This window comes from Corythoichthys intestinalis, chromosome 19, assembly GCF_030265065.1.
Source record: "Corythoichthys intestinalis isolate RoL2023-P3 chromosome 19, ASM3026506v1, whole genome shotgun sequence".
NCBI classification, from domain to species: Eukaryota; Metazoa; Chordata; class Actinopteri; order Syngnathiformes; family Syngnathidae; genus Corythoichthys; species Corythoichthys intestinalis.
In genome coordinates, this window is record NC_080413.1 from 30,000,407 (window position 1) to 30,022,782 (window position 22,376).

General features: G+C 39.1%; 1 protein-coding gene across 1 annotated transcript; it reads right to left on the reverse strand.

Annotated features, from left to right (window-relative positions):
• Positions 1 to 5,836: 5,836 nt before the first annotated feature.
• On the reverse strand, positions 5,837 to 21,789 carry brms1lb (BRMS1 like transcriptional repressor b). Its single transcript, XM_057823316.1, has 10 exons — positions 21,501 to 21,789; positions 21,245 to 21,335; positions 20,911 to 21,038; positions 15,358 to 15,437; positions 13,873 to 13,969; positions 11,912 to 12,001; positions 11,764 to 11,828; positions 11,647 to 11,686; positions 11,428 to 11,548; positions 5,837 to 8,430 (listed from the first exon to the last, which is right to left on the reverse strand). The coding sequence occupies exons 1-10, from the start codon at positions 21,631 to 21,633 to the stop codon at positions 8,313 to 8,315; spliced, it is 963 nt and encodes a 320-aa protein (XP_057679299.1). The 5' UTR covers positions 21,634 to 21,789; the 3' UTR covers positions 5,837 to 8,312.
• Between the last annotated feature and the right edge of the window lie 587 nt (positions 21,790 to 22,376).

The following is a 22,376-nucleotide window of genomic DNA, read 5'->3' on the forward strand; positions in this document are numbered from 1 at the left end:
AACACAGAATATACAGTGTATATATTTATACATACACACATTCGCACCCACACACCGTATGGCTTTCGTGGTATCACATTGTAAAACATGTTGGGTGTTTTGGCTCTCTCGGTCAAAAAGGTTCCTGACCCCTGATTTAAACCCTATCTTTAGATTCTGCTTTTTTAAACTTCTTTTTTATATATACAGGATATTTCTTTTTGTCAAGAAAGGGACACTCCACATCCATATTACAGCTGTGTCTCCCTGAAGGAAATTCCCGTTAACCTTATTTGTAAGCAGTATACTGGTTGATGTCAAAACTGATAGGAATCTATATTTTATTCTCTAAGAGTGTACAGTGGTATGCAAAAGTATCTGAACCTTTTGGAATTTCTTACATTTCTGCATAAAATCACCATCAAATGTGATCTGATTTTTGTCAAAATCATACAGATGAAAAAACTGTCTGCTTTAACTAAAACCACCCAAACATTTCTAGGTTTTCATATTTTAATGAGGATAGTATGCAAACAATGACAGAAGGGGGAAAATAAGTAAGTGAACCATCACATTTAATATTTTGTGCCCCCCTTGGCAGCAATTACTCCAACCTGACGCTTCCTGTAGCTACAAATCAGTCTGGCACATCAATCAGGACTAATTTTGCCCCATTCCTCTCTACAAAACTGCTGTAGTTCAGTCAGATTCCTGGGATGTCTGCAGGACTAATTTTGGCTCATTCCTCTCTACAAAACTGCTGTAGTTCAGTTAGATTCCTGGGATGTCTGGCATGAATCGCTGTCTTTAGGTGTTGCCACAGCTTTTCAATGGGGTTCAAATCTGGACTTTGACTGGGCCACTCCAGAACGTGTATTTTGGTCTTCTGAAACCATGCTAAGGTTGATTTACTTCAGTGTTTTGGATCATTGTCTTGCTAGTAGTTTTAAATAAAGTTAATGTGTGCACAGATATATTGGACAGAGCCAGTGATCTCCAAGTCTTTAGCAGACACTCTAGTTTTTTTTTTTTTTACCTCTCTGAGTATTCTGCGCTGAACTCTTGGCGCCACCTTTGGTGGACGGCCACTCCTTGGGAAAGAAGCAACAGTGCCAAATGCTCTCCATTTGTAGACAACTTCTCTGAGTGTTGATTGATGAACATCCAGACCTTTAGAGATGGTTTTGTATCCTTTCCCAGCTTTACAGAAATCAACAATCCTTGATCGCTGGTCTTACGACAGCTCTTTTGACCGAGCCATGATGCACATCAGACAACGCTTCTCATCAAGACATTTCTTACCAGGCGTGTTTTATAGTGGGCAGGGCAGCTTTAAACCACTCGTCTGTGATTGGTCACACACGTAACCTAAATTGGTAAAAATTGGTTTCCATTGTTCTTTAAGTCTCCTGAGGCAGAGGTTTCACTTACTTATTTTTCCCCCCTTCTGTCATTATTTGCATTCTATCCTCATTAAAATATGTAAACCTATAAATGTTTGGGGGGTTTTAGTTAAAGCAGACACTGTTTTTACATCTGTGTGATTTTGACAAAGATCAGATCACATTTGATTGTGATTTTATGCAGAAATGTGAGAAATTCCAAAAGGTTCAGATACTTTTTCATACCACTGTAGTTTTATGCATTTATTATTAACCCATTTGCTCTCTAAAACGCATAAATACATTCTATTTTTAATTGTTTCAGTGTCCCAAATAGAACAGAAATAGCAATAGAACACAATTTTCTGTGGGCCTTGCAAAATCAGTTAATATCCAGTAAAACGGCCGGGAGCGAAGGGGGTTGCACTGATGAAAATGGCTGGAAGTGAATGAGCTAAAGTATTTATCGGTTAAACAGTGATAATTAGAGGAAAATTTTAAATGTGGCTTGTTGCTTGCGCCCCTAAAATTTTAAGTTAGGGGCCATGGTGTAAAATATGTTAGTCTGGAGCCCTGGCATCATCCTAAAAGAATCAATTGGTGTTCACTTGGTTGCAGAAAAACGATGCATGCATTCAAAGGCCATTAGGAGTCAACGCTATAATATTCAACCTAGTATGCTGAACACAACATGACATACTGTAACTGTCACCTCTTAATTGTCACCTCTGTGTAATTAATGTCAGAACAGTCATTCCCATATTCAGACTTGGCATTAAGCCACAGCTTTACAGGTAAAACATGCTGACATTAAGTACTGCGCTGTATTAATATATGTACATTCCTGTTAACAAGATCTATGACTAAAACCAAGATTTCTGACACATCTGAGACTACTATGGGTTTAATATAGGGCTATTATCAATTTTCAGAACATCTGTAAAATATATATTAAAAGAAAAGATTGGGATTTTCCAAACTGCATGTTGGTCAATCACTACGCTTCTGGGAGATGTCCTGTTGTTTGGGGAGATTCCAGTCCTGCCTAACTCAAAAACATAACTTTGGGTATCATAATTAGACCTGTGGAACCTGTAGGCAGTGTTTCCAAGCTTTTACTCAGCCATGGCACTGCGAGTATTGCAAACTCAACATGACAAACCTCAAAAGTAAGCTATCTGGATTTGCCATAACAAAGCGACAGTATTAATTTGATGCTATATTTTATATTGTTGTCTTAGTAGCATTGAATAAATTTTCAATTGATGGCCTATTCAACTAATAGAAACTTCACTACAACTGTTGGCTGCAGCTTATTTGTTGCGATTCAGGTGACCAAAATATTGCTTGTGCTGTCACCAGGCCAATGCCTTGTGGAGTAAAACCCACCAGGAAGTTGCCGAATAAGAAATGGTCACATCCTGAATGCTTGTTGAATTCCAAACCTATACCTAGACAAGGGGATTCCATCATCTTGAAATGCGTAGCAAAACCAGTTTTGCAGCAAGGCACTTATTTTACATTTTGAAAAATCTCACCAAAAAAATACAGATCATCTCGTCATCCTTAGACATTTACAGACTCAGCATGAAATTTAGGCTGGTGTAACTGAATCAGAATAAAAAAAAAAAACATCCATCCAAGACCTTAACTGTTGTGTCAATGGCAACAGGTGGATAAATCTTTATTCTGGGGCAAATTAAGTGCTAATTGACCATTTACTACAGCATCCCAGATGATCTCACTCTCACTGATTGGAAAATCGCTTGTCCAGAACCATGTGGTCACATATGGACATAACCTGTAACTCATTTCTTTCATCTGTTGTGCTGTTTGCCTCATTCTTTTTTATGTTAACTTATGGATGCATGCATTTAACATTCTCTTACACAATCAGCATCAAAGGTACACACCCACGCATGCACAGGCCTGCAGCGCGGCACATTTCATGCATGCACCAAGAGAAACCACATACGAAGTCGCCCTTGAAAATACATGAAAAACACACACACGTTCATCTGTAGATATACATCGCACATATAAGAGTACAAATATAAGTAATTCAACAGAGTGTGACACTTTCACGGTCTAATTAGCGCCACTGTTGCAGTAAACACGTCCTTATGACCCTCCAGTTCTGGTTACTCATTAAGAATGGATGCCGCTCATGGCTGGGCTTGCCGCATCCATCATGAACTGATTCGTCACAAGACGAAATGTCCCATAACCATCAAGAATGTTCCAGGCAGATAGCATCAAACAAGGAAAGCCTTTCTTTCTACTACTGCGTGTGGTGGGGGTTGGCACGTTTTAGGGAGGTTTTCTTGTCTGGACCACGCGTGCACATGCAGGCAGCATGTGCACAACGAGAACAAGCAGACTGAAGGAATGCTCTGGAGAGATGCTGCATAGCGTATTAGAGACAGACAGTTCTGTTGCATGCTGTTTTTTGATGGCTTGATGGGGATTTTCCTTTCTCTTTTTTTCTCTTACAGCAGCAGATGCAGACAAGGCCAGCAAGCTGTGATCAAGCTGTGCCTGCGTCCCTCTCTCTCACTCGCTCTCTCATCAGCTGGAAGGCTTCAACAGCAGGGTGCCCCAGATTCAAAGACCACCTCCCTCCTCCTATCCTTCGCAAACACCTGCAGCCACTTCAATGTAGGCACGTACTGACACCTGGTGGACATACACCGCAATGCAAATCGCAAAGCATGTGATACAACTCTAAATACTTGTGTTGCGGTCATCGAACACTCAAAAGCATGTGATCAAAAGGCAACAGGAGGCATGCAGGGTAGCTTTTGTAAATAAATATGCAATAGTTCATACAAGTCCGTAGAAATTATTTGAAATACTAACATTTTAAATACCGTGTTTCATCTTGCGTGACTGTGCATGGTGATGTACACTGAGGTGCAGAAGAATTTGGAAGTTTTCCAAGGTACCATTTTGCAAGTTTACCTACTTAGAAAATAGGTAGAGGTCTGAAATTTCAGTCGTAGATGCATTTCCACTTATAGAGACATAATTAAAAAAAAAAAAACGTAACTCACATTGTATGAGTTTTCAATTATTTATTTGTAATTTACTGGGGTTAATAAGTATTTGTAACCCTGGGGAAATCATTGCTAATATTTAATGCAGAAGCCTTTGTTTGCAATTACAGTGGTCAGACACTTTCTGTAGTTCACCTTTCACATATGGAAACAGGGATTTTGGCCCATTCTTCCACAAAAATCTTCTCTAGATCTGTGAGGCTGTCGTTGAGAAACGCGAAGTTTCAGCTTCATCCAAAGATTTTTTATTGGATTGAGGTCTGGAGACTGGCTAGGCCACTCCAGAACCTTGATATGCTTTTTACGCAGCCACCCTCGGTCAGCTTGGCTGTGTGCTTTGGATCCTTGTCATGTTGGAAGATCCTGTCACAACTCATCTTCAAGTCTCTGACTGAGGGAAGGAGGTTTTGGCTCAAAATCTGACGATACATTTCACCATTCATCCTCTGCTTTATACAATACAGTCGTCCTGTCCCCTTTGCTGAAAAGCAGACCCAAAGCATGAGGTTTCCACCCCCATACTTCACAGTGGGGATGGTGTTCTTGGGATTGTACTCATCCTTCTTTTTCATCCACACACAACGAGTAAAGTTTGCACAAAAAAGTTTTACTTTGGTCTCATCTGACCACATGACTTTCTCCCATGACTCCTCTGCATCATTCAGATGGTCCCTGGCAAACTTGCGAAGGGCGTTCACATGTACTGGTTTCAACAGGGGAACCTTCTGAGCAATGCATGATGTTAAACCACTGCACTGTAGTGTTCTACTGACAGTAGCCTATGAAACTGTGCATCCAGCTCTCTTCAGGTCATTGACCAGCTCCTGCTGTGTAGTTCTAGGCTGAGCCCTCACTTTTCTCATTATCAGTGATGCCCCACAAGGAGAGATTTTACATCGAGCCCCAGTCCGAGGTAGCTAATCAGTCATCTTTAGCCTTTTCCATTTTCTAAAAATCGCTGCAACAGTTATTTATTCTCACCCAGCTGCTTTCCAATTGTACCATAGCCTTTTCCAGCTTTGTGGAGCTAAACAACTTTTTCTCTGGTGTCTTTCAAAAGCTCTCTGGTCTTGCCCATGGTAACAGTTGGATTATGAATGAGTGTGGGGTGCACAGGTGACAATTATAAGCTCAAACAGGTGGTGGGTGGGTGGTTACTCATGGGGTAAAGGTGGACTTTTTTTCAAGGTAGACTGACAACTCTTTGAGTGTCATAATTATTGCTGATTCTCAGAGGTACAAATACTTATGAACCCCAGAAAATTATAAATCAATTATTTTAAAAATCATACAATGTGAGTTCTGGATGTTTTTTTTTTTTTTTTTTTAAGATTATGTCTCTATAAGTGGAAATGCATCTATGATTGAAATTTCAAACCTCTACCTATTTTCTAAGTGGGTGAACTTGCAAAATCACGCAGGGTGAAAATACTTCTATTCCTCACTGTATTTTATGCAATCATTTTTTCCAAGGGTTTTTCCAGTCAAGTACCTACTCTAATGGCATAACGTGCTAATTTATTAAACGCTGGGATAAAAGCGAGCACCAATATTCATGCAGAAACTGCTATTCGCTACAAGTCTTCCCAAGTAATTCACAGGCAAACTATTTTAAAAATACAGTACGCTACATCATTTCAGAGTTATTTGTCTATTTATATCATTTTTGTACTCTTACATATATGATAGGGCGTATCAACGATGAGTTCCTATACTGTTCTCAGCCACTAGGGGGCATGTTTGTACTTAATCTGGAGATCGAAATCCATAAACGATTCCTCTCAAATTCTTCTGCAACAACAAGCAAATCTACGTTTTTTTTTTTTTTTTTTTTAAAACAGTTTAATCAATATGAGTGAGATATTTATATAGTTGATTAAACATTTGAGTATTTGACATGGATTTCTCTGATACAGTATAGTTGTGTAGTCATCAGCCTATAATCCTCAATTAATTTGGGGGGTGTTTCATTGTCAGTGATCCAAGAATTAAATATATTTTATATTTCATGGCTGAAGATTAAAGTGATATATATTTCATGGCTGAAGATTAAAGTGATAAATTATATTTGTCTTGATGGCATGGCGGGTCCTGACCAACTAACCTTAATGATATCTGTAGATTGATTTTATGACACCTGTGACCTCACAGCAACATCTAATCAATGTTTACGACGGGTTGATTTAAAGTTGTCTGCATGAAGCTCAGTGCAGCTAGAAAGGTTGTGTGAGGACAAGAAAAATAAAATGAATAGGGATCTGGTTAGGATACTACCACACACAAACCAGTTACACTTTAGAATTTAAATCATTTTGAGATTTTGACACCCCCCCACCCCCCAATAAAAAATATCATTGCAGAGTTTCAATGGAGTGCGAAGGCGTCATCAGAAGGTTGCTTACAAAGAGTCAGATGAGATGATAGCAACGAAACATTTAATCACCTGCAAAACCATTGAATTACGGCACTTTTTTGTTATATCTTGAATGTAAAAAAATTGATGCACAAAATAATCCACAATGCATAAAATATATAAACCAGCAAAAAAATTATTGGAATAATGAGACTTTAACAAGTCATCTTCACTGGTTTGTTTGCTCCAGCTGTGTTAACAACAGTGTTGTGTAAGGCTTTGTTCAGACTGGCAGCCAAAATCAGTCACAAAGTACAGAAGTCGGAATTTTGCGAGATGGATTGAAACCACCTACGGGAGTTAGTTTCATATCAGAAGTTGACAAGATGCTTCTCAGTCTGAACAGCTCGTATTGATTTTGACTCTACATGACGTCACTCTATGCTGGTTGACGCCTTCGTTGCAATAGCAACTTGTCAGGTGAATAAATAATGTGGCCTAGGCTGAACAGGCCTAGATCTGATTTGGACGCTTGCTAAAAATATTGTGAACAGTCAGCCCTAAAAATCAGATTTGAGGAGGAATCCGATTAGAATCAGATATGCCTGCAGTCTGAACGTAACCTAAGTTAATACTTTCAAGTCATATATGCAATAATTTCAGAAAAAAAACAACAGCAATAAATACAGATTTGCAAAGAAAAAACAATAGGCTTGGTGTATTTTGGGTAAAAGACAACTAAATTGGTCTCTATGTTAATATATATCTTTGAAATAAATGGCACAATTCATCTTATGCAGTCTAACCAGTTAATACCTGGATGCGGCCCCAAATTTTAAACCTGGTCACCATCAGGCACATGAAAGGAGCATCACAGTGATGTAAACTCGCAACAAAAATCCTCTATTTACATGGAACTGCCTGAAACTTACCACTTGCTGTGCTCAGCGTCATAAATCGGTGCTGCAAAGACAACAAAATAAGGTCATAGCTGAAAGACATGTCAAGCAGTTCCCCCCACAAAAATGAAACTTCTTGTCACATGTTGAAGTTCATCACACTGCTTCCATCTTGTGTAATTTCTGTCCACACACCCAATCATACGCGCTTCACACAGATAGTACAAGCTCAAGTTGAATAGCATCCAAGCAGGAGCACACACTGATTTGTTTTGACCTTTTCCACCACAGTAGTGCTTGCTGTGTAGTAGTGGATTATTTTTTTTTCAGCCAAGTCCTTGTCTTGTCTCACAAAAGGCACACGACTGAGCTCCATACCATCAGTCAAAGACTGCTGCGCTTCACCTGCCTATGATTTTAGCAGTGTGTGGCATTGACACCCTTTTTTGGTTAAGGGTTAGGCTTTGTCCTTTATGTCAAAATAGGCCCACAATTTCACTATTTCAGAGATAATTGGATTTGTCACATTAAGGACAAATAAACTGAGGGAGTGACATGAGGTGTGAACGTATTTGAAGGACGTATGCTCTAGCTTTCAAGGACATGTGTAGAAATCTCTGGACGGTTTTCTGTTGTTGTGATTTCACGAGTGTTTGATAGTGTATTTGCCTTTCTGCAGCTGGGAGATGTACAGCTTGGACTTGGTGCCATCCAGTCGCTTGAACCACACCTCATCATTGTTGATGGTAGTGATGAGGGCACTGAGTGGAAGAGACAATACAACATGAGAGAGATACCATTTGATTCCTGCAAACATACAGTCATATGAAAAAATTGGGACACCCTATTAAATATTCAGTTCTTTATTAAGAAATGTTCACATGTCGATGTCTGATCTTGGTTTTCTTTATCTCTGGAAAAGAAAGTAATTTAATAGCAGGTAAATAACAAAAATAACTTTGTTTTACTTATTAAACCAAATATATCAACAAAAATGCATATTCTAACTGAGGAAAAAGTTAAGACACCCAACCACCTAATAGCTAGTGTTACCCCCTTTGGCTGAAATAACTTCATTGAGATGCTTTTTGTAGCCATCTACCAGTCTTTGACATCGGTCTGAAGAAAGTTTGCCCCACTCCTCAATGCAGAATACTTTCAGATGTGAGATGTTTGAGGGGTTTCCTGCATGTACAGCCCGTTTCAAGTCACCCCACAGCATCTCAATGGGATTAAGATCTGGGCTTTGACTCGGCCATTCCAGGACTCATTTCTTCCTCTTCAGCCAGTCCCTGGTAAATTTACTGGTATGTTTTGGGTCATTGTCATGTTGCAGGGTCCAGTTTAACTTCAGCTTTAATTTTTTCACAGATGATCTCACATGTTCCTCAAGCACCCTCTCATACATGATAGAATTCATGGTTGATTTTATGATGGTGAGCTGGCCAGGTCCTGCTGCAGCAAAGCATGCCCAAACCATGACACTTCCACTTCCATGCTTCACAGTTGGTATGAGGTTCTTTTTTCCTGGAATGCTGTATTGGGTTTATGCCACACATGTCCTCTGTTCTGGTGTCAAAATAATCCAAATTTAGATTCATCTGTCCAAAGAACATTATTCCAGAAGTCCTGGTCTTTGCCTACATTCACATTGGCAAACTTCAGTCTGGCCTTCAAGTTCTTCTTGGAGAGCAAAGGCTTCCTCCTTGCACACCTCCCATGAAGGTGAAACGTTGAAGTTTCTTTCTGATACTAGAGGTATGCACTTTCACACAAAGGGGGAAACAGTAGCTATTAGGTGGTAGGGTGTCCTAACTTTTTCCTATGTTAGAATATGGATTTTTTGTCAATATCTTTGGTTTAAAGAGTAAAACAATGTTAGTTTTTTGTTTACCTGCAATTAAATCAATTTCTATTCCAGAGATAAAGAAAAACAAGATCAGACATTGATATGAGAACATTTCTTAATAAAGAAGTGATTTTTTTTCACATGACTGTATGGTGAGTGCTCTGTATTTATTTCAAGACATACATCATGACAGACATACTGAATGTCTTCCATGTCTAGAACAATAGGACTGGCACAAACAGTGTTGTCATTAATTGCGTTATTTTTTTCAGTAGTGAGTAATCTGATGAATTACTTTTCCCATTTCTGCAACGTCGTTACCGTTACTGAGGATGTGAAGGGGTGCGCTACTTCTATTTGGTTGAATGAAGCGCAAGTTGTTGACATTTGTTGTCACACATTAGCTGCCTTCTGCCTGCCTGACAGCAGAGCAGGGTGGGGGTGGTTATACCGTTGCAAATGCGATGATGATTTGCTAGGCGGGTGGAACACCGATAATGGCGACGAGCCAGGGAATTTCAAAGGTAGCGTTCTCATACTTGAATTATATTTAATATTGTTACTTTACGGAATATTTAAGGATAGTGTTCTGCTTATTGTGCAGTCAGCCTAACATAGATTTGCACTGGTTAATGGTCAGTTTACATTTCTGCTTTCTTAACAGACATACATTTGATCCAAATAAAATGTAATGTATAACGTAATAATATAAAAAATATAGCACATATGACAAAGTAATGTCAGTTCATTTGCGGAGTAACAAATCACTCCTAGAATGACGTAACTGAGTTACTAACTCAATTACTTTTTGGGAGAAGTAATTTGTAATTAATTTTTTTTAAAATTAACAACACTGGGCTCAAACACCTGGATTTAATGACTCAGCCTATGTAGACGATACCGCAGTAATACTGTATTACCAGAGAATCAAGACCTGAAATGAAAACCTTGATGGATGTGTTGTACTGAGACAAGAAACTGTGTAGTATGATCAAAATTGAAGACATCTGTGACCGACATTACACAATGTTCATTCTGGAACACTTTGCGAAGACTGTCAGTTAGCACAGCATTCTGACACTTGGTGGAAACAGGGACAGGCTGTGACTGCTTATAACACACTCACATGGGACACAGATAATATGAACACACAGAAGCAGAAGAAAAGGCAGGACTCTGCCAATGTTGTCCAACATGACAGACGCTCTCAATGCTATGATAGCTCACTACTACTGTCGTGGTAAGCCGTTTACGAGTACAGCTTTTGACATATTTTTGGGTGAAACCAATCCACTTTTAGTAATCGGAAAAGCCATCTATTTGATGTTTTTGTCTTAGCGTGAAAACAATGCAAGTCCTACGTTGCCACAGCCCTGTGGCATCTTGGATGTGTTCAAGTGAAACCATGTGCTACGTTCAGAAATAAAAATCAGTACTACTTTGTCACTATTTTAACAACCATTTTGAAGCTAGTTCAGCAGTTTCAGTACCAATAGAGCTTTGCTGTTATTTAGTGACATCTCTTTGCAATTAAGAAGCTTTTAATGGGGGCAAGTCATTTGACCAAATATTTTAAACTTGACGAAAGGGTTTGATTCACATTACCTACCAATAGCTGGTGTTTACTCTACTTGGAATTGGTCAAAGAAGTTCCACTCGGTGCGCCTTTGTACTGACACCAACACCTTCTTTTGAGGAACTTTCAGTTTAAGCTTTAAATTTTATTGCGCCCAAATGTATGCAATTGTTAAAATACTAACTGCAGCACAAAGCTTCGCCTGTCTGGTGCATATGCTTGAGTATGTACAGAAAGTCCCTCAATGATTAGCCATTTCTTACATATATTTTGCCTAAAAAATGTGGCCATGACCACAAAAAGAATGAAGAACCTATCATTCTGTACACAAACCTGGTAGGAAACTCATCTTTCCTGTTGATGCAAATAGCCTGACCCCTGCAGTACCACTGGTTGTCATAGAAAAGTCTTCCGTCTTCAGAATGTGCTACATGGTGGTGTCGTTCTGTTTTGGCTAGGAGAGTTGGGAGAGGATAGAGAATGAAAAAAATTAATAATGTCTGGCCTAAACCTAAATAAATACAAGGCGGTATGGTTTTGTGCAATCCTCACCATCAGCCTTGACCCTATGCGGCCCAAGAGACGCCATGGCCTGAAAAGAGAAGACAGAAAAGCACATCACACTTCTGGATTATAACTAAAAACTCTTGACACTTTTCAAAACATTACCTTTCTTATTGCAGTCCAGTCTTCTAGAATATCCAGATCTTGAAGCATGTAAACAATATAAGGTCGTGGAAGAGATGTTAAAGAAAAGCGATGCTACATGGCAACAAACAAAGTGCTGCTGTGAATTGCAAGATGATAAAAAGGATATCTGAAACGACAACAGGCTTCTTCTTTTTGATGGGGCAGAACGTATCTTTCTTCTTATTTTTCCGGGAATGCAATCCATCATTCCACAACTCTGGAAAACCGAAGAGGGCAGATTACACAATGTTACAGAAAAAAAAATGTTCCTGACTTGCAATATTATTTGTGGAGCTTGGGTCTAAACTAAATGAAAAAGTTCTACTAAAAAGGTAAAAGTAAAAATAGAAGCTATATTCAAAATTTCCGATTTTACGTCCTAGTTATGCAGAAAATATTTATATGCTAAATGTCATGTCTGCGGGTTTCAGGCTAAACTAAGTCTATACAATGAGGAGGAAAATGTACAGACTGTATATGTATATATTTAAATGCATTAGAAAGTACAACAGTAAAGAAAAGTGGAAAATAGAATTTCAAAGTCGTGACCACAAACCCAAACTTTCTGGGAAACTAAAATGATTTTGTATGTCAATGCAACAAAACAAACTAGGAAATACTACTTAGAAACTGGGAACGAAATATGTGTTACATAGAAGAGAAACTGCATTATACAAAGATATGTCGATAAGCTTGTTCTACAATATTGTAGACCAAAATAAGACCATACATTCAATATTTACCGTATTTTCCGCACTATAAAGGCGCACCTTCAATGAATGGCCGTTTTAAAAGTTATTTTCATACATATGGTGCACCACATTATAAGGCGCAGTAGTAGTAGTGGTGGTGGTGGTGGTTGGGGTTGCTTTATGCATCCCCTCGATAGCGCTGCGCAAAAGGGCCATCATGCCATGATTAAACCATACTCTCGTATAACGCGCATCGGATAATAAGGTGCTGTTGGCTTTTGAGAAAATTGAAAGCTTTTAGGTGCACCTTATATTTCAGAAAATACAGTATTCAGCTAGTACAGATTTGTTTGGGTTTTTTTTTTCAATCTGGAGTTCTACTAAAATCAGATTGGTTTCATCCTACCAAGGCAGTTTGGAAAATCTTTCAAGTTTGAGGCCCTTTTTATGTTCCTATGACTCAAAGAAAGACCACAAAGTAAAAGTTGGAAAGGTATGGCGTGAAACAGTGTTGTTTTTGTCAACGATGACGATAACGGAAATATTTCATCAACGAATCATTTTTTTCATCACGATGACGCACTGAAATGTGTCTTGGGAGATTAAAACATAACGAGATAGATGCCAGTTGTCGTCTGACGACACGAGAACGAGATAGAAATTAGCCATAGTTTCCGTCATGAATTAACAATGTGTGATATTTTCTTATTGTACGTGTAGTTAGAACGCATTTAGCAGTGTTTGGCTGTGTCACTCATGTGACGTGCCGCACCCCACCCTTCCCACCTCGCCCCACACACAGGCTTACAGGCTCCTTTTGTGAAACGTGTCAGGTGCTGCTTGGTAAGTTTTGTTTTCTTATACCGGCTATGCATGTTTAAGTGATCATCACACACACTAAACTAACTTGTAGCGTTAGCAAAGCGTTCGCGTTAGCATAACGTTAGCATTAGCATTTAGCGCGGTGACTAGGTGTCTTCTGAAACTCTTGGAAAACATTTTACATACAGTTCGTGGTATTCAGATAAGTTTAATTAATTGTGAGTGTGTATTATCATCATGAAAATGGTGATGTCAATTTAGATTCTTCAGTTCGTTACGGTACAGTGCTCGTCTGTCATAGTCATTCGAAATTGTTGGAAACCTATTATTTATTTTTTCATGGACTGAAACTTTTTAAGTGTATAGACGAAAAGATTTTGAGAATTGTTGACTAAAATTAGACAAAGACGAACACATTTTTAAAATGACTAAATTATGACTAAAGACTAATAAGTATTTTCATCCAAAAGACTAAAACGAAAATTAAAATGGCTGCCAAAAAAAAAAACACTGGTGTGAAACTTTGCCACAGCCTGACCTGAATCTCCATTAATCTTTGGGAAGAACAAGTTACCCGAAGTGATGTCAATACTGTGCCTATCTTCCTCCAATCGTCTTATCTTCTCCTCAAGTTCGCTCTGCACAGTGTCAAACAGCAGCAGCTTCTCACTCTGGGAAATACATTGGTTATTAGTAGGGCTGTCAAAATTATCGCGTTAACGGGCGTTAATTAATTTTTTTAATTAATCACGTTAAAATATTTGACGCAATTAACGCAGATGTCCCGCTCAGACAGATTTAAATGACTGCTCAGTGAAAAGCTCACTTGTTGTTATGGAGTTTTGCCGCCCTCTGCTGGCGCTTGGGTGAATGACCATCTCGCATATTGCCTCAGATTACACAATGAGGCCGTTTATGGGCATTAAGAGTGAAGAGAATGCCACCGGCCGCTTGGGGGCAGCGCCGTTCCATACTCATGTTATTTCTTCAAAACGTGGGAGAATTAGTAGTTGTGAGACGTTTATGCTGTATTCACAATGCAACGCAAATTGCTATTTGTGCTCCACACATATTTCGGTAAGTTTTCTTTCTTTTAGTGGCAATTATGTGTCTCTTGTTGTATTTTGGGTAAGATATGTACAGATATATTTAATACAGTAAAGGCGAGTGGACACAGGCGTTCTTTGGACCGCGCCGTTTATTGGCAACTCCTTCACAACAAACATACAGTGGGGAGAACAAGTATTTGATACACTGCCAATGGGAAAACCCATTGGCAGTGTATCAAATACTTGCTCTTCCCAATGTAAGTATCGTTTAGTGAAAGCGCAACAAAAATAATATTCCTATCTCTCCAAAAAAAAAAAAAAAAAAAAAAAAAAAAAAAAAATTCACAAAAAGAAAAGCACTTCAGTCTATAGTAATGAGGCCCTATTCTTAAACAGCAATGCAAAATGAACTGGCATTCCATATCAAAATAGCTATGCAAAATACACGTAAAACTTTGGTCACTCTATTTTTATTATTGTTATTTTTATTCTTCTTATTATTATATTAACTCTACTTTTGATTGAAAATTTTACAAATTTTATTAAAACGAAAACATGAAGAGGGGGGGTTTTAATATAAAATTACTATAACTTGTAACTATAACATTTATCGTTTAAGAACTACAAGTCTTTCTATTAGTGGATCACTTTAACAGAAAGAATGTTAATGCCATTTGTGGATTTATTGTTACAATAAACAAATACAGTACTTATGTACAGTATGTTGTATGTATATATCCGTCGTGTGTCTTATCTTTCCATTCCAACAATAATTTACATAAAAATATGGCATATTTTAGAGATGTTTTGAATTGCGATTAATTGCGATTAATTACGATTAATTAATTTTTAAGCTGTAATTAACTCGATTAAAAATTTTAATCGTTTGACAGCCCTAGTTATTAGGCATATCAGGAAACATTCATTTATTGCCACGGACACTGTGGGGAAAAACATTCATCTTGTATGACAAAACTACACAAATTGCCTCATTTTGTAAGATATTTTACCTCCCAATGCTGGCAGGCAGCCTGGATTTCACAGTTGTACTTGTTATTTACAGACTCCAAGCACAAATCTTTATAGATACCTATAGAAAACAAACAACAAATCACGGTTACAAATGAGATTACTATATTAACGGTAATGTGCAGTGAAATACCTTTGAGATTCGTCCGGATGAGAAAAGGACGTAGGGCTATAAGTAGGGCTAAAATCGTTTACATGTTACTGATAAACTATGAGGACATTTTAATCAGCTGTTACCCTTTGGGATTTCACTACCACATTCAATTTCTTGAGATGCTAATTCAGTATTCACTTAGTCTTTCTTAGATATATTTTGTTTATTTCCAACAAAGAGCAATCTAAACAGAAGATGTTATTGTGTAACTTCAAAAAGACATTGTTAATGGGAACATTTTCTAAATGTACAAAAAAAAAAAAAAAACTCATCCTTATGTCAAATACTCTTTGAAGTGAAGTCCGAGATTTGTTTCTAAATACATTAACCATCTTAAAAGATAATTGCTGAATACATGAAAAGGCAGAACAATGTAGAACAGTTCTGACATGAGTCTACCCTCCCACTTTAGAGATTATCCGGTGCAAATGAGAAATATAGAACAAGGCTCATATGTACAAATACAATGGCTGTCGGCTAGCAAGCTATACCTACTACAACCTGAAAATGCATTTTCCATGGACAGAACAAAAAAAGTGTCATTATTTCAATTCCCAATGTCTTTCCAGCTATTCGGGTTAGCCCAAATAAGTACAAACTCAAGTATGTATGCAAATACTGCATGTGTTCAAATTCCAAATAATGTGTTCTGCAGTGTTTAATAGATTATTAACTTTCCATAAAGAATGTGTATTATGTGGATCCACGCACCATGGCACATCAAAATGTCACTTGGTGACGTGGATAGGTTTGTCTAGCTATTCTAGTATTTGTTGAATACTCAGACAATACGCCGCCTAACACGCCTTTTTGGGTGGATTTGTGTATTGTTAAAATCCATTATTGGCACCAACACCTAGATATGTTGGTAGAATGCCAGAGCACTGTGGGTTTGGGTGGGGAATAACCTTAACAAGGGTGACGCTTGAAATATTTTGAGATAGTAGATATTTGGTCTGGGTTACAGGCTTACAGCACGAAACCAGGTTAAATGATGGGGAACTCCGGTAAAGAGTATGTTTGCTCAGGCCGAACACGGTTATTTTTGGCTGGTTTTTTTTCCCATTCTTTATCCAAGTGTCACCTGACCACCCGAACCACACTGCAAAAACACTTATTGGTTGTCCCACAGGATTTCATAGATTTTATCAATCATTTAGTGTTTTGGCAAAGAAGCAAGCACTTTTTTTCAGGGATGTCCCGATCCGTTCACATGATCGGAAATTGAGCTGATCGCCATTTTTTAGAGGACCGGAACTGGGTGAAAAGGATCGGGTTTTGAAATAAAAAAAATATATTTATGTTTTTCTGCTTCATGCTTGTACAGCCTCTCACCCTCCATGCTGCTGCTTTTCTTGGTCACAAGTGCAGCTGACATTTGGTACTTAAAGTTATTTATTTATTTTTTATTTTTTTAATTATCATTATCATCGGTATCATTGACAGTTACAAGATGTGATATGATTAACCCAAAGGGAAAAAAAAACCTGAAGAAAAAGACAAGGGCTGACGGTAGAAGCATATGCTTATCAAGTCCCGTCCCCTTCAACCAAGGACACACAATCAATACATGGTAGAGTAGGCATTATACATTGCATTACATGAGCAGCTTTTTTTTTTTTTCTTTTCTTTTTGTCTTCACATGAATTTTCTTCCCAAAAGTCATTGATTGGCCATAACACTTGGGTAAAGTTGTCGATCAATTATGAGTTCATAAATTAGGGTGATTGTCAGATTTGTGTAAGGAGGAATAGCCGAGGGAGTCATGGAGGCCCACCTCTGCCGCAATCCGCTCAGGTGGGTTAGTCTTCAGCCGCCCTGGCCTGGTTCCCGCGAGCGAGCCTCTCTTGGTCCCGGATCTCCGTAATAATTTTCGTCATCATTTGAGCGGCGGCATTGTTGAGGCTGACGCACGCCGCATTGACAGCGTCACCGATGTTGCAAGCAAGCTCCATTGCTTCTCTGTGTTGCCGCATCACTCTCACCGAGAAATGGTACATCCAAAGGGCACCAATAAGCAGCAGGAGGGCGAGAACCCGCAGTGTCCCGAAAATGAAAAGATCTTCCACATCCTCGATCAGAAGAGCCGTCAAACATATGGGCCTCCACTTCCCCCAGCCATCCTCCGTATATCCAGACGTGAAGGTGTTGGCCGGACATGGGCGCTGGTTCGATGTAGGTCGCATTGTTGAAAAAATTCTGTCCAGTGAACTTAGCGACCAGTTCAGCAACTCCATTGTACACAATGTTTATAGTTCAAATCAGGTGGACAGCATGCACATATGACAGCAGTTAATGTTCTGCATTTACGATGGGGCTTATTTTTAGGGCATGCTTATTGTGACTACTTTATCTTTGCCCCTGACATTCCGATCATTTATTTGTTGTGGGAACACTATGTTGTTTCTGGGTGTGTGGCAGTAGTTTTATAGTTAATCATGGTAGCGACTCAGAATACTGTCCTTGTATATCCTTTTAAAGGCAGCCAATGACCCTATGTTGGTCAGTGCTGGGTCAATGGCATTCTAGAGGCGAGCGCCAATGTTAGTAACCGAAAATGATTTTAAGGTAGTTCTAACTTTGCGATAAGTAAACATCGATGATTAACAATGATTGACAGGTTTGTAGCTTTGAACTGGCGTGAAAAGGCTCAGTAGCTCTATGATCAAAGGCACAAATGTGTGAGAGGACTCACTCAATGAAGCATTTAATAAAGCCAAGCATTTTTCTACATTATTCTCGTTTAAAAATAATTAACATTATGAAGGCGGCACTGTGGGACAGTGGTTAGCACGATCACCTCACAGTTCGGGGATCAATCCCGACTCCGACCTGTGTGGAGTTTGCATGTTCTTTCCATGCCTGCGTAGGTTTTCTCCAGTTCCCTGCCACTTCCCAAAAACTGTGCATCGCATGCTGATTGAACACTCCAAATTGTTCGAAGGTGTGCGTGTGTGCGTGAATGGTTGTTTGTCTATATTTGCCTAAAAAAAATTGGCTAAAAAGTAACAAAATAATCCAAAAATACAATGCCATTGCCAAAAAAAGATTTAAAAAATATCTATGTTTTATACTCCACAACACTCCCGGAAAAAGCGGAAGAGGAATTACTGTAAAAAGTACAGTATTGTAAAATGTTTGGAACTTTTTTTTTTTTTTTTTTTTTTAAACAAAATCAACAATTCTAACAAAAAAACCAAGAGATGACACTCAAAGCCAGCTTGTAACCGCTGGCCTGTGTATATGAAGACAAGGAACAATACTCTAAGAGAAAGCATTAGAAGCCTATCATGCCTATGGTATAAAACATACAACATTCCCAATTGGGCAAACGTTGGAAAAAAATATATTTAAAAAATATTAACGGGAACCACGGACAGAAAGACTTGTAGCTCTTAAAAGATAAATGTTAGTATGAGCTATAATAAATGTGTTTCAAACCCCTGTTAATGTTTTCGTTTTTATAAAATTGGGGGAAAAAGGTAAGTAGTAGGTCGCCATTGTTGTCAATGACGCAATGCACTTTGGGCGGTAACGTCAATGGGCCGCGCTGCTGTACTACCTTAGCGTGACTCGATAGCTACATAAACATGTTGTCGGTTCCGTCCTTCCAATTTGAACCTGAGCGGAAAAGTGATGAGCAAGACTGTCGATATTTCACAAGATGAGCAGCAAAAGCAATTGAATGAAGGTCTCCAGCGGGATTCGAACCTGTGTTCCCGGTTCGACAGACGAGCGTGTAGACCACAGGACTATACTTCCGCGTGACATCGGAGTCATGATTTTCCTTATAAAGCAATCGTAACCCACATGTGTTGTCTGTCTATATGGTAAAACCTGAAAGGGAAACGCAACTGAAAACAAAGTGTGGCTAGCTTGACCGCGGAATTAGAAAACGCGGGTCACTTCGGACAGCAGGCAGACAACAATAACATAGGGATTGCGTAAAGGAGTTTATTGAACGCACAAAAAAAAAAACATGCAATTGTGAAAAGGGAGACATAAAAAAGGGTCCGTGACAGTTGGTCGGGTTTGATTTAATTTAAAAAAAAAAAAAAAAAAAAAAGAGGGAAAACCGCAGTGAAAGACAGACAAACGAAAAAAAAAACAAGGCAACGTTGCAAGTCTATCTCGGCAAGCCGCCTGGGATCGATTTAAAGACAATGTTGATGAGCTGAAGTTCGATGCAAGTACGACGTTAAAGAACTCATCCCGCAGCTGCAACAAAACAATCTGACCAACAGCAGATTGTGACAAAATCATGTCAATCGTCATACTAGCCTCGCTTGCTAGCTAGCACAGCTATTCTCCCAGTCCAGTCAAACCACGTCATCAGCCCCAGTAAGCATTGCGCACAAAAAACATGGCGCCTCCATAAGACAAAACATGTATTGAATATTATAGATTTTTAAATCAATGCAATATTTTATGTGTTTCTAATAACATACAGTGGTACTTCGACATACGATTGCTTCGACACACGAGATTTTCGATATACGACAACATGCTCTAAATACAACAATCTATGACAGCACCGGAGTTTCTTTGTTTTCCCGCAACAAGGACGCACGGCAGATTTTCTTGTGAGAGAAATCAACATGGGTTCCAACAATGTTAGTGCAGGAAGTGAAAAAAAGGAAAAAGGTGATGCTTACCATCGACATAAAGATGGATATGATGGATATGATTGGAAAACGTGCATGGGATGTGCATCCGTTATATGGCTCACTCAACAACACAGCCGTAGACTGTCTGATCTCGGCGGTCTTCCTCCGTTCGCCAGTCTTTATAAGTTAAGGTGGCAGTTCTTATTGTGGTAACATCGCCAAAGAAATCGCCAGCTTTGTCAGGTTTCTAATCATTTATTCTATCAACTTGTGCACCACAACACGCCTAGTGTCCCCCGCAGCAAGTGAACAAAAAAGTGAAAGTAATAAGGCTCACTCTATCAAGTCAGCCACGCGATGCATTCAGGTACACCACGCAAACACATTTGCCACATTAGAACCTGGTTTGTTACATTCCTACAGGTATTACTAATATTAGTCTGATTTTTATTCATAATTTATTTGTTTTGCTCTTTATAATTGATACTTGCAATAGTAACATCAGTATTTATTAAGAATTTAGTGTAGGTTTTCCGGCTGTGGAACGAATTAATGGAATTATAATATATTCTTATGGGAAAATCCTGCTCGACATACGACCATTTCAACTTACAAACAAGGTCCTGGAACAAATTAACTTCGTATGTAGAGATACCACTGTATTTTAGTAAAAGAGAACAATTGTGGCTTATTAGACCCTACAAGTCTTTAAGTCCGAGGTTACCTTTACGAGATATTTTTAATATTAATTACTAGTGTTGGTGATGGCCTACCTGCCACTTTAGTTCTGATCTGCATGTTCTCCTGCAGGTTTGCCAAAGGTTCCAGATATTCCTGAGCACAACCTGCCATTACTTCCTGCAGTTTGACATCTACTTGGCTCAGGCGCTCCTTATACAGTCTACACAACATTGGAAAGGAAAAACATGTTAATATAAAATGATGGCTGTAAAATAATGTCCAACAGATGTTTTAGACAGTAAACTTGTACATGACAGCAGTTTAACTGAAAGCAGCATTGAGAATCGCAATATTGTGTGCACAGTGTAAACACTGCACATTGGCAGTGCCCTGTTTTCATTTCTCACGCAGTGAGAGTAAACTTACTGCTCCTTCAAGTCGGAAAAATGTTTCTCCAGAGTGGTCATCTCATCCAGGCACTCCATCCTTCTCCTCTCGCAGTCCTCATCATCCATCTCTGTTCACATAAAACGGAATTCCGTCATACTAAAAATGATCATTCTCCTTTGTGGTAAGAGATGTAAAACTCAAGAACTTCATGCATGCCGCACTGCGTCAATTATTGACAAACATTGATAATCTGTAAATGTAACAGTAGTTGACTTGGGGCCTCTGTTCTTACCCGAGCTGTCTCCATCTTCAGACACCGACGTGCTAACCGTGTCTTCCTCGTCAGTGGTGCTACCGTCTTGCTCTGGAAAAGCCACCATTTCTTCGTGGTTACTTTCTTTCTTCTCCCGGGAGTGAACCGGCATTACGAATTACAAATGACGTACTGATGACGCCGTGATGAATCTTCTTGTTAGTTTTAACACCGGTCTACGGTGGTGTTGTAGCTCACACAGCTAACCGGTTAGCAATACCGCTGCAAGACAGCTGAGAATGCAAACTTGGTCTCTGTAAACCAATCAAAACAGGTTTTACTCAGTGTATCCAACCAATCGTTGAAGTGCGAAACTTGTGGCAACTTCGGGTATTGTGGGACTTGTAGTTTCATTGACTTGGAAAATGGCATGAACGTTCACTACTGCACTTTGAAAAACCTGTCTCCAAGGGCGTAGGTTTGCATAGGGAGGCTAGGGACATAACTCTACCAACTTTTCAGGATGCTCAAATTATCCCCACCAACTTTTAAGCAACCTTATCTGCATTATATAATGACTTCAGTTATATAGGTCATTTAGATTGTCTTCCTATATGTTGTAAGGATAGAATTGATCCTGCCATTAAGTGAATTACAATACTTTTATTATGTTCAGACTTACACTGACCCCTTTTCACTCGCTGAAATGCCAGTCCATTTCCCCCCCAAAACGCACGTTTGATTGGCTGATGAATTGACCCCCCCCCCCACACCCACCCATTCACAGCCCGACCGAAATACAACATGCCGCCTCCCCCGCCCCCTTCAAAGACGAGGGATACCGTATTGGCCCGAATATAAGACGGTGTTTTTTGCATTGAAATAAGAGAAAAAGAGGGGGTTGTCTTATATTCG

Coding starts and splice junctions, on each gene's coding strand:
- brms1lb (XM_057823316.1), bottom strand. CDS start 21,633: ATGCCGGTTCACTCCCGGGAGAAGAAAGAAAGTAACCACGAAGAAATG. Junction 13,970..15,357: donor CTGCCTGCCAGCATTGGGAG/GTAAAATATCTT, acceptor TGTATTTCCCAG/AGTGAGAAGCTGCTGCTGTT. Junction 11,687..11,763: donor ACTGGACTGCAATAAGAAAG/GTAATGTTTTGA, acceptor TTCTCTTTTCAG/GCCATGGCGTCTCTTGGGCC.